At 49.6% G+C, this 12,836-nt stretch overlaps 2 protein-coding genes across 2 annotated transcripts; both read right to left on the bottom strand.

The window, feature by feature from the left end:
- Positions 1 to 229: 229 nt before the first annotated feature.
- LOC115335001 (torsin-1B-like) lies at positions 230 to 7,144 on the bottom strand. Its single transcript, XM_030000043.2, has 6 exons — positions 6,931 to 7,144; positions 5,852 to 6,117; positions 4,394 to 4,569; positions 3,227 to 3,354; positions 1,023 to 2,797; positions 230 to 583 (listed from the first exon to the last, which is right to left on the bottom strand). Exons 1-5 carry the CDS (start codon positions 7,109 to 7,111, stop codon positions 2,520 to 2,522), a joined length of 1,029 nt encoding a protein of 342 aa, XP_029855903.2. The 5' UTR covers positions 7,112 to 7,144; the 3' UTR covers positions 230 to 583; positions 1,023 to 2,519.
- Positions 7,145 to 7,965: 821 nt separating this feature from the next.
- LOC115335000 (torsin-1A-like) lies at positions 7,966 to 12,051 on the bottom strand. The gene is made up of 5 exons (XM_030000042.2): positions 11,472 to 12,051; positions 10,020 to 10,288; positions 9,762 to 9,937; positions 8,697 to 8,824; positions 7,966 to 8,572 (listed from the first exon to the last, which is right to left on the bottom strand). Exons 1-5 carry the CDS (start codon positions 11,656 to 11,658, stop codon positions 8,328 to 8,330), a joined length of 1,005 nt encoding a protein of 334 aa, XP_029855902.1. The 5' UTR covers positions 11,659 to 12,051; the 3' UTR covers positions 7,966 to 8,327.
- Between the last annotated feature and the right edge of the window lie 785 nt (positions 12,052 to 12,836).

Raw genomic sequence — 12,836 nt, 5'->3', positions numbered from 1 at the left:
TCGTAGGTTTTTGTTTCTACTGAGCTGTATTTAACTGCTGAATTCCTTACTGTGCTGTCAGATGAGTCAACATGTTTTAATAGCCTGTTGATATTATTTAATCTGCTTATCTACTGTTATAAACAACTTTTTAAGAATAAAGAAAGCTTAACAGAAAGCCACAGTGCAGCTAGTTGAAAACCGCATAAACTAGTACCTTCCTATAGCTGAAAATGATTAAACTAAGAGAGAAAAGTGACTTAAGATTTATTCCAACTGCAGTACAGTAGTAATATTTAGTGTTTTGAGATTGCACTGGATGTAGCATAATACACCTATGAATAAGTCAGTTCACAGGCAAAACACTGTACATGAAAAGCAACAGTCCAATGTCCCAAGGTTAATGGCTAGCTAGCATTTGGCTCTGGAGATTGCATCAGCATGAACGGTTTGCCAGCATTTGACAAACTCCACATGGGGTTGTAAAAGGCAATTGACGTTTTTAATTTAGAGTGTAAGATAAAAGCTAAGCTCTCTCTTGTAATTTGAATTAACATTACAGTGTTGAGACCTATAAGTTTTTTGCAGCACATCTTAAAGGAAGCTGTCGTGGTTTCAGCCCAGCCGGTAACAAAGGACCACGCAGCTGCTCGCTCACTCCTCCCGCCCGACTCCGGTGGGATAGGGGGGAGACGGAGGAGAGAAAAGAAAAAAAACTGGAACCTCGAGGGTTGAGATAAGGGCAGTTTACTGGGACAACAACAACGACGGTACTAATGAAAGAGTATACAGAAAAGAGTGATGCACAGTGCAACTGCTCACCACCCGGGACCTGACGCTCCGCCACTTCCCCCACCAAGTCGAGAGCAGGAGCGCCCTCCCCCCGGCCCACTCCCCATTTATATACTGAGCATGATGTCACATGGTATGGAATAGCTCCTTGGCTAGTTCAGGTCAGCTGCCCCGGCTATGCCCCCCCACCTCCCAGGTTCCTGTAAAAATTAACTCTATCCCAGCTGAACCCAGGACAGAAGCTTAAGTACAAGTGAGGGAGTAGTTGCTGCAGCACAAAAATAGCTCAATCCCTCATACCAGTTTAAAAAACCACTACAATCAACCAAGTGATAGGCACTTCTGTCTTGCACTACAGTATTTGATCTGCAAGTGATGGATGATTAAAGAGTTAAAGCTTGCAAGAGAGTTTAAAACCCCAGCCTTACCAGTGGGTGAAGGTTAAGTCAATCTTTCCCAGCTTCCTTAAATCAATCTTTCCCAGCTTCCTAACTCATCACTTACTTACCCTCCCACACAGACATTTTTTCACGTTAAAAACTACTACAAAACATACTTATCTAGTGAGGTATGGGATTGTTGATTGCTCCCATTTCCCATACTCCCTTCTCTGTCGCTCTCTAGGAAGAGCGTTGTATTGCTATTGCTTACACTTCAGTATAAAAATACACTATCAAAAGTAACTTCTGCCACAAAAGTGTCTTCCAAGCAAGGTGAGAGTAGCATTATCCACTCCTAGACTATTGGGTGCAGCTGGGAGGGACTACTACAGATCTTGCAGACTTCAGGCCCAGGAGCCTGCATGCAGATTAACCTGACAAGCTGTAACAGTCAAATCCTCATGAGAGATTTTTCTGATTTAGAACAGGAGACTGGCCTAGTATGTTCTGTCAGATCCTGCAGATGTGTCCCTCTGCTTAGGAAGACCTGGAGTTGCCACACAAATTCACTTAGCCCCCTTAGAAGAATGTAAAGTTTCTTTTACAATTTATTTTTCCCCAAAGAATCACAGGGGCAAGCAGTTACTTCTCCCCCACACCCCTTCTCTACTATTTAGTAACAGATCTCCTGGAGCTCATCGTGACTTTCCATATTACTGTAGCAGGATGTGTGGTACAATGCCACACCTCAGATGATACAAACTATAATCATGCCCTTCTGTCCCTGAATAGCTGATGCTCACCTGTAGAAGCCACACCAGCATCAATCTGCTGATGGGAAGCCTTCCACCGTACCATCTTCTTACTGCAACGCATCGAGGTATTCACCCTTGCAGACACTATCATAGTCCTGAACACACCACACATCCCTTCATTTCACTAGCCCATGAACGAGACCGTGTACAAGGAAGGGAATATGACTGCCTGGAAGAATTCCTCTGTTCTCCTTTGCTCTGGTCTAGTTTTTGTGGAAAGAGGAATTAAATACTTCATAATCCCAGCACTTGCAAGAATAAAGCATGAGAGGCTGTATCCAGTGCTATGTATGTGTCATGCTCAGAAATTCTCTACCGGTTAAAAAAAAAAAATAATAAAAAAAAAAAAGGGGGGCAACATTTGAGTATCAGCCAGTTCAGAGATGAACAGTGGGATGTTAAATTAAAAAAACAAACAAACAACCAAAAACTTAAAAGCCCACACAGTTCACTCTGATATTTTCACCATATTCCCTGCAACAGTAAAAAAGCTTAAGTGCAAATATACAGATTTGCAAAAGGTCTGAAAGTGCATTGGAGACCTAAAGGGTAATCAACCCTTGGGTTTCGTATCTCTCATCACAGTGTCTTCATGAATATCCAGCTTGGCCTGTACGGTCTTGCAGCCTTTATCAGAGTAGATTTTCTGCTCTTTTGGGAAGAACGTCATCTCATCAGCCACTGCTTGAACAATCTTCTCATCAACAGCATAGCCACGGGCTATCATTTCAGCCCTGACACACATCTTCACGTGCTTGTGCTCCAGGGGCAGGAAGGGAACAAAGTAGTCAATGAGGTTCCTGTCAATGAGGCTGCTGTGCCACAGTCCACCTGGAGGAGTTGGGGGGGGGGAAAAAAAAAAAAAAAAAAAAAAAAAATCATAGGAAGGAGTTTCTCTAAACTTGAGCCTGCATAAGATAGGATCCGCAGGCCAGACTGAATTTACAAAGCAGTTTGTCTCAACTGCTGCCCAAGGAAGAAAAGCATGCCAGTTAGCTGGATGGATCAGACTGATGGTACCTTGCAATTGTCACTGCTACCCTTCACTGTGCATGCAGAGCAACTTCTGTGCCAAAAATTCTCTTGTGAGGGCATGACACTGGTGTGAAGGGACAGAAGGGCACAGGGCCAGGCCACTGTAGGAAGCTGGGGTCACAGGAAGCTGGGCAGGGTCAAGGTAGGCTGCAGTACAGATTGCAGAGATGAACCCTATGTTATGAAGTAAAATGAATTTCCCATTTTCTGGGGAAAGTGACTTACTATTCTTGTTATTGAAGACTCCTACAGATAGCGTGGGCTCCAGGTCTTTCAGCTGAATCTCTTCCCTGCCCTTTCCACTTGTCCAGAAGTCAAGAGCTGCTTTATTAATTAAGTCACCACCTGCATTGCTATTCATAAAAGAAAAATGCACAGTGGTGAATACAGACACAACTGAACCAGAATTTCTTTTTTAGCCAGTTACATGTATTGCTAATCTTCTTGATGTCAAACAAATCACCAAAATGGAAACCTGTAAGCCAAAATTTAAGGAAAGTCTCCAGTTCTTTAAATAGCCATCAGTGTGTGGTGGGTTGACCCTGGCCAGCAGCCAAGCACCTACACAACTGTTTGATTATGCCCTCCCACCTCAGCAGGATGGAAGGAGAAAATAGGAAGAACAAAAGTGAGAAGACTTGTGGGTCAAGATAAAGACAGTTTAACAGGTAATGAAAAGAGGAAGAAAAAAAAAAACCCAAGGAAAGCTAAGGAAATAATTTACCACCCCTACAGTGAGACCAACACCCAGGCAGTCTCAGAAGAAACGTCACCTTGGAAGCTGAAACCCCCCTTCTTTCTCTACCCCAGTTTTTATTGCTGAGCATGACATTACATGGTATTGAATACTCCTCTGGCCAGTTTGGGTCAGCTGTCCCAGCTGTGTCCCCTCCCATCCTCTTGCCCACCCCAGCCTACTCACTGGGGCAGTGTGGGAAAAAGAGAAAGCCTTGAGGCTTTGCAAGCACCATCCTGAAATAGCCAAAACATTGGTGTGTTATCAACACTGTTTTAGCCACAAATCCAAAACACAGCACCAAACCAGCTGCTGTGAAGACAGTTAACTCCCTGCCAGCTAGACCCAGTACATGATGCACCCATCCCAGAGAAATTCCCCAACATGTGAACTCTGATACGACCTGTGCTCTGGGCCAGGCTCGTGAGCTCAGCACGCTGCAGTGGTCTGCTGCACAGCATCAGACCTGCTCCACTACAGCCACAGGCCATGCAAGAGCTCATAGTGCTCCCCCTCTGTCTTCACAGAGAGGGTCTTCACTCCAGAGCGGTTCTTTTGCTGTTCTTTGAATGAAGTCCCACAGGAACATCATTATTATCATCATAAACACAGATTTATCTCAGTATCTCAAAATGACTGAAATAGGTGCTACAGACCTGAGGAAGATGAAGATGGCTTTCCTGTAGGACACCCCATCAACCTGCTCATAATAGTCTAAGAATGGCTTAATGGCATCAATGAGACCTGGATGCATTTTGTCCATCTCATCAAAAATGAAGACAGAGTGGGGACAGGCACTGACGTTGCCCCGAATCCAGTTCTGCAGTTGCTCCTGGAACAAGAGGTTGAAAAACACTCAAAAACTACGTCTCTTCCAGATGTATTGCAAGATGCTTGTATGTGACAGACCCTAGGGACACCTTTTCACATGTCAGCATCCCACACTCAATGGTTATACATTTTCCTGAGGGAGGACCATAAACTCTGTGACTGATCCCTTTGACACGTGACACTGAATTTAAATGTGAATTCTTTTCCTGCTCACAGAGGAAAGACTTTCTGATTCTTTCTGCTTAGTGTATGAATAAGACAGGAGAACCTGGCTGAGATCAGAAGTCTTGGAGAAAAGAAAGCTTCTTTTTGTGTTAAAAAATAAAATCAGTGTTGTGCCTTTCATACAGAAACCACATCTATCAGTACTTCAGTTTTGGGTACCTTCAAACATTAAAACATGAAGATCAGAATTCTCCAATGTCGAGGAATGAAGTCACTTGAAAAATATCTCATGCAGGCTACACTTTCTCATGGTACAGTACGTGGTGGGTTGACCTGGCCAGCAGCCAAGCACTCCCCCAGCAGGATGGGGGGAGAGAGGACAAAGAATAAGTGAGAAAATTAATGGGTTGGGATAGAGACAGTTTGATAGGTGATGGAAAGAGGAAAAAACAAGCAAAGGAAATCACTCACCCCCCCGACACATGCAGACCAATGCCCAGCCAGTGTTAGAGCAACAGCCACCTTGGAAGCCAATGCCCCCCACTTTTTCCTTCTTCTACACCAGTTTTTATTGCTGAGCATGACAGCATATGGTACAGAATATCCCTTTGACTAACTGGGGTCTGCTGTCCTGGCTGTGTCCTGTCCCGATCTCTTGCCCACCCCAGCCTGCTCGCTATAAGTGGGGAAAAAAAGCAAGCTTTGAGGCTGTGCAAGCACTATTCCATAACAGCCAAAACACTGGTGCCTTACCAGCACAAACGCAAAACACAGCACCACGGGGGTGCTATGGAGGAAGTCACCTCCATCCCAGCCAACCAGTATGTGCAGTTTTGATGATGGGATTCTTTCCTAACAGCAAGCATCAGCAGATGGCATCAGTGAGAGGACAGCACTAGGAAATTACTCTCACTTTGGATTTCTCAGCATTTTGGTGCCTTTCACTTTCTGCATGGATTTCCCCCTCCATCTCTCCTAAGCACCAACTTTGGAAATACCCAGCTGTACTCCTCCAGCTGCCAGGTATCTGAGGGAGGTGTGCAGCACAAACAGCCAAACCCCCGTACTAGGGGGTTTAGGGACTCGGGGTAACTGGATTCCCTTGCGTGCCTCCTCACCTTGTAGAGCTTGATTTGGTCATGGTGGGGGAAGTGCAGGGTGGCCAGAAAGAGATGGACGAACTTGCTGCGCAGGCCGGCGCGGTGGACGTGCTCCGCCAAGATCTGGCTGAGGAAGTTCTTGCCGGTGCCGGCCCAGCCGTGGAGCGAGAGCGTCAGCGGCTTCTTGGGGCTGGGGTTGTTGCTGAAACCCATCACCGCCTTCAGCACCACGTCCTTGGCCAGGTGCTGCCCAAAGAGCTTGGTGTCCAGCTGCGCCTTCAGTGCTGCGGGGAGAGGGAGAGCTCAGCACCCCATGGCCACCAACAGGTGCTGCTCACTGGCCGTGCACCGGGCGAGCTCGGCACGGCCAGCAACGGGCACCGGTCACACACCGGGCGAGCTCGGCACGGCCACCAACGGGCACCGGTCACACACCAGGCGAGCTCGGCACGGCCACCAACGGGCACCGGTCACCGGTCACACACCGGGCGAGCTCGGCACGGCCACCAACGTGCACCGGTCACCGGTCACACACCGGGCGAGCTCGGCACGGCCAGCAACGGGCACCGGTCACCGGTCACACACCGGGCGAGCTCAGCACGGCCACCAACGGGCACCGGTCACCGGTCACACACCGGGCGAGCTCGGCACGGCCACCAACGGGCACCGGTCACACACCGGGCGAGCTCGGCACGGCCACCAACGGGCACCGGGCACCGGTCACACACCGGGCGAGCTCGGCACGGCCACCAACGGGCACCGGTCACCGGTCACACACCGGGCGAGCTCGGCACGGCCACCAACGGGCACCGGGCACCGGTCACACACTGGGCGAGCTCGGCACGGCCACCAACGGGCACCGGGCACCGGTCACACACCGGGCGAGCTCGGCACGGCCACCAACGGGCACCGGTCACACACCGGGCGAGCTCGGCACGGCCACCAACGGGCACGGGGCTCAGCACGGCACGGCCACTGCTAGGCACACCGGGGGCCGCCCCGGTCAGTGACCGGTTACCGGCCGAGCTCCGGGGCAGGGCCGGGGAGCCCAGGGCGGCCCGGTGTCGTGTGTCCCCCCCCGCCAGCCCCCGCCGTACCGGTGGCGTTGAGGCGTTGCCCCGCGCTGGGGCAGCACTCCACGTAGTTGCAGTAGAAGCGGGGGTGGGACAGGTAGCCGGTGAGGGCCGAGGCGACGCCGATGGCCAGGCCCACGCTGAGCGGTTCCAGCGCCGCCAGCCCCGGCAGCAGCAGCCAGAGCAGCCCGACCGCCCGCGGCATGGCGGCTCCGCGCCCGGCCCCGCTTCCGCCCGCCACCGGCTGCGGGCGGGCAAACTCTCCCGCCTCGCCCGTAGCCGCCGCCGCCATCTTTGTGAAGGGCACGGACGGCATTCGCTGCCCTTTTGACGACGTCGGCGAGCCGTGACGGAACGGTGTGGGGGGGATGACGCTAGGGGCGCTGCATGACGGCATTAGCACCCTGAGGTGGAGAGGCGAGGGGGCGGCTCATGGCGTCCTCACCGCCTCCATCGCCTCGGGGCGAGCTGGGCGCCCTCGCTCCCCTCAGAGCGAGCCAGGCCCCATCTCCTGTCCCCGTCCCTCCCCTCCACCCCACCGGCTTTTCCTGCAGGACACCGGCGCAAATCCCGTTCCCCATCCCGTGCCACAAGCATAAGCCTCCTCTCCCTCTTTCCCCACTGGCGGCTGGGGTTGACAGGGTCGGGAGCACACCACCAGGCGTGGGTGGTTGCATCGGACCGAGCAAACCGCGGAGGAGCTGCCCGCAGCCTGCGGGAGAAGTGGTGTGGGGACATGGTGTGGAGATTAGGAGGGCTTTTCTGCATGGTTTTCATTTGACGATCAGCAGCACTGGCGCACGGTGTTCCGCAACGTAGGCAGCTCGGCCAGGATGGGGTAACCGCATCGGCGTGAGGCGGCGGTGCCGCACCGATGGGCTGCTGAACCAGGACGCTGCCGCTGACCGGGGCCTGCCGGACAATCTGGAAAACTCATCCTTTGTGCTTGGGTTTCCACACCTGTAAAGCAGGAACAGTGGTGCTGGTCTCCGGTGCGATTTCTGTGAGATACGCAGGTGACAGCCAGCATAAAACAGACTGATACTATTACTGAGAATATCATTTATTAACAGATTTTATTAATTAGGGCAATGCTGGGACTTAAGGTGCAAACGCTCTTGCCACAAAAGTGAGAGATTTTCCTCTTCAAAATACTTTCGTTCAGGAGTGTTTCTGTGGCAAAGAGAGCAAACCTCATCACCCGTGTATGTCCCTCTTCTGCTTACTCTATACCACGATTGTTGCCGTGTCCGGTGTGTTTATTCAGGGGCTCTGCAGAAGGTGCCTCTGGTACAGGACAGCCTGAATCCCTTCAGGAAAGAGTGTGTAGACTGAGCTTCAGGGAGGGGAAAGGGAGTTACTGGTTCTTCCATCTGCTGTGGTCTTGTCGCCACAAGATGAGGCATTCAGCCTGGTAATGCTTAGATGCTCAGAGCCACTCTGGAGGCTACAGTCTTGCAGCCTTTGCTGGAGTAGAGCCTTTCTTCACTGGGGTAGTCAGTCATTGCCAAGGCAATCTCTGCTATGAGGTCTTCATCCTCGCGATGCCCTTGCACGCGCAGCTCCTCCCGGACACACTGTCTCACATGTTTATATTCAAGAGGAAGGAAAGGGATGAAATAGTCGATCAGGTTCTTCTGGATCAGTTGACTGTGAAAGAAACCACCTGGCAGAGAGAATGGGGAGCTTTACCATTGGCGTGCTGTGGAGGGCAGTGCGTTGCTGCGTACTTCACGGATCATTTTGCAGAAGACATCAGCAGTCCTGGGACTGAGCCCAGAGGTACTCACTGTTTCTGTTCCTGAAAATTTCCTCTGAGAGCAGAGACTGGAGCTTCTTCACAGGAATGTCTTCTCTTCTCTTCAGGCTTCTCCAATAATCAAGGGCAATCTCTGTTATCTTATCTCCACCTGCATTGCTGTTAGGAAAGAGATTCACTGGCTCATTAGAGCTGTATTTTTGCCATCTTTATTGCTCAGATCTCGGCAGTGGTTTAAGTCACTTTGTGAGATTCCGCACTGGAGTGGAGATGAGATGTCCCTACATGTGGGTGTTGCCCAGAGATGGGAAGTGAGAAGGACTACGCTGTCTCCCAAAGGACAGCAGTGTCTGATGGTATGAGCACTCCTCTGGCACAGTGGCTTGAACAACTGCGTTTGTCATTGCAGCAGAGCAGGGGGATTGGTCATACAGCCAGGTATTACTGAGGGGCTCTCTAACAAGCTGCTACTCACTGTGGTAATTGCTGCCCCAAGCTGAAATGGGTAGTTGGCTATGTGCTTGAACGTAAAGGCAAGCTGAGAGGTACACCAGGCCAAAGCTTGGGGTTTGGGCTTGCTTCAGTCATGCAGTGTGAACAGAGCTGGGGTGACCCTCAGCAAAGGGATTTCCCAGGAAAAATACCTGGAGGAATTGTGCTGCCTTGATCTGTGTATGCAAGTGGTCTTCAATAGGTGAGTTTTCCCCTCTCTGCATCTAAAGAGCTACCTAGGGGGGTCCCATCCATCCTACAAAGACCTTTCTGCCTAACAGTGGTGTTATAGAGCTGGAGAAAACATATTTACTGACCACTGTGGAAGTAGCATCTCCAGTACTTTTGGAAGCTCACTTGAGGAATGGGAGCCTTTTCACCCCAGGGACAGCTCACCTCTATAGTGTTGAATAGCTCAGATCTTCTGGCTGACACGATGGCTGCGCATGTTCATTGATAAAATGCTGTAAAGGCAGACAGCGAGGCACCTTGAGCTGCTCAGCCACGCTGCAGTCAGGTACAAACCTATCAGCAGCTGTTACTCCCTTTGTCCCTGCTGATTCTGTGGGACCGTAATTCCCTTTTGGCCTTTGGCTTTCCTTACTTCAGAAAGATGAAGATCGCCTTGCCATAATAAACACCATCAATCTCTTCATGGTAGCCAAGGAATGGCATGATAGAGTCTATTAGGCCATGTGGCATCTGATCCATTTCAGCGAAGATAAAAAGGGACCTTGGACAGGCACTGACATTGCCCCGAATCCAATTCTGCAGCTGTTCCTGTGAGAAAAGGCAAAATTATCTGGGATTTGCACTCGCAGTTGCAGATAAATTGGAGAAAGTGAGATAAAGCTTGAAGTACCTTATAGAGATGGATATGAGAAAGGTGTGGGAAATGCAGTACTGTGCTGAAGTGGTGCACAAACTTCCGTCTTGGTATATTAAGCCGATAGAGGTTCTCTGCAATGATACTGCTGACAAACGATTTGCCTGTTCCAGTCCAGCCATGGAAGGACATCACCAGGGGCTTCCTAGGTCGTTTGGAGCGCATATTTGCGCTCAGAGCTCTCAGAACTATCTCGATAGCAAGATGCTGGCCAAAGACTTTTCGGTCCAAATCCATCTTTATAACTGAAGGAATGAGGGGAGAGAATAGTCAGAAAATGCCATATTATTCCTCCCTTTTTTTTTTTTGGTTGCAGCTGAATGACCATCAGGGAGAAGAAATGTTTGCCACCCTCTGGCCATAACAAGATTGTGAATCAGCAGAGAATCCAACTGAGATACAGACTCGTGAATCAGACTCTTGATAGCATTTATGGGAACCAAGCAGTTTGTATGAGATAGGCAGGACTCCCACTGGTATTGCAGCTACTGTCTCCTATAAAGTCCTAGGATGGGATCTAAGATATTTGCAGAGACTTGTTCATTGCATGTGCTAAATTCTCGTTAACTATTTTAGTGGCATCTAGTATACCTCACATTTATAGAAAAACGTGCTTCTGTTGCTATATCAAGTTCTCTTAAAAAAAAGTACCACAACTGGTGTTTCACTGGCTAATGTACTAGCAAACAGCCTGTTTGTAAGCAGCCAGATCCAGAGCTGGTAGGAAGTGACATACTGAAGTACCTGGAGGCACACAGGTCTCCAACAGTTGAGGATTTGTTTTGAAATCTGTGGCCCAGCACTGAAATGAAGCAATATTTGTAATCCCATGACAAAGAGAAGGGGGATTTCCGGGTGGCAGGATCAGGAGTTTGTGGTCAGATTGTTGCATAAGCTCTTTTTCAGACCATGCACTAGTTCCCTGCAGGCCGAGTGAAACAACCCTTTCTTCCCCAATCACTGAGGACTGCCAGCCTGCTTGTGTCAGGGAAGTGAAGCAGCATGTTTTGAATCTAGACCTACCACTAATTGCTGCTCATTTGACATGTATTACAGGCAACCACCAACTGGGGTGTGGGATACCACTGGGGTGTCTGTCTCAAGAAGATGTGGGATTATTTCATTAGCTCTTAGCCTTGAATTCACATCCAGAATTTTGCCTGCTTCTGCCAATATAAACCAAGACACCAGCAAGGAAAATGCTCCAGTACTGCCATGAGAAGCAGCATACATGACCACTTGTGGGATAAGCAATATTAGGTTAATACAGCCTTTGCCTTCTAGAGCTACTGTGGGCAGTAACTCTTATCTTCCCACAACCACCCCAAAGGAGATTGGCATTAAAAAGGAAGCGCTCACCACCCTGGGAAGGACCATCAGCTGGTCCCACTGACAACTTGGCTCAAGGTGCCCTTGCTGCTGCCTTACCTGAGAAGTTCAGCGTGTCCTTCATATTGCAGCATTCCAGGAGACTGCACTTGAGCCAGGACTGAGAGGAGAGGAGCTGCCAAGCGACAGCAGCACTCCCCATGAGGACTGAAGTGCTGAGAGGGTCCAAAGCTGGCGTCAAAGTGGGCACAAGAATAAAGACTACAGCAGCATTCAGAAGCTTCATGGTGGGAACTGAAAGCCAGCCTGGCTCAGCAGGAAAAGAAAGCAAAACAGAAACTGCAGAATAACTTCCTGGAGCGTGGGGCCTGAGGCTGTTCAAGAGGATGGAAGCCAAGTCTCCTGTAAGCTGGAGGTGTTAATGAGTTAACAGACTTATCACGCTACTCCTTGAGAACTGAAAGTGTTGTGAACAGGGTATTGCCACGTGGGTAGAGGGAGAGTTTCATCAGAACAATCCCAGCTCTGAGGGGAGCAGGACTGGAACCTCACTGCAACTTAACCAAGGTGCTAATTGGTCTGGTGATTAACCAAGAACATAGTGATGCTTGTTTTGGGCTTAGTTCAGAGTGGGTTGTGCAGCTAGCATCGCAGAGTCCAAAGATTTCTGTAGCAGTGGCTGGAGCTCTGCAACTCACAGGACTGAACATGTCAAAGCTGGTTTATTAAAACCAAGTTCTCAGAGCAGATATTTTGTCCTGATAACTTCATGATCCACTGCACCTCCAAATAAGTGTGTTTGTGAAGGGGAAGGACAGACACTGAAACAGCTTTCATTTTCTCAGCAAACACTTTTTTTAATGAAAAAAATGTGAAAAGACATTTAAGTAATTCTCATTTTATTTTTAAAATCTCATTGGAAAAACACTGAGCAGCGTTATTTAGTACTCAAAATACATGCTCAAGATTTGACATCTCTTTTGAAGTGAGTGCCCTGTGCTGCCAACTGGCGAGCACCTGTGAAGCCCTGTTGTTCCCTGTTTTGAGGAAGTCCTCGCTGTCAGCTGCCATCTCGATGTGGGCACAGCTTAGGCTCTTGGCTCGTTATTCCAAGGTGGTTTGCCTAGATGTCTCACCTACAGAGGGGTGTCCTCAAAGCCTCAGGGTTTGGGCTGCAAGGAGCTAACACCTGAGGAGTGGGGTTTGCTGGGCTTTCTGGCTGCAATCTCTCTGTTAGGACACCCAGAGGCTGCACAGAGGCCAGAGGAAGGAATTGGCAGTGGCATATGCAGGTTTCCATGTTGCCTGGACTCTGTCAGAGCTCTCCGAGACAGCTCAAATGATAGTTTTACAAAGGTGGTTTAATACCACTGAAAAAATGCTGGGAATTTTCCAGTCAACTGTTTCCTTGATGCACCAGTCGTCTGCATTTGTCTGTGCTGAACACTAGATGGGGTGTCAGGC

The sequence above is a fragment of the Aquila chrysaetos genome, chromosome 24, assembly GCF_900496995.4.
Source record: "Aquila chrysaetos chrysaetos chromosome 24, bAquChr1.4, whole genome shotgun sequence".
Lineage (NCBI taxonomy): Eukaryota > Metazoa > Chordata > Aves > Accipitriformes > Accipitridae > Aquila > Aquila chrysaetos.
Note: the sequence above shows the minus strand (reverse complement) of the source record. Positions and strands in the feature narration are given on the sequence as shown.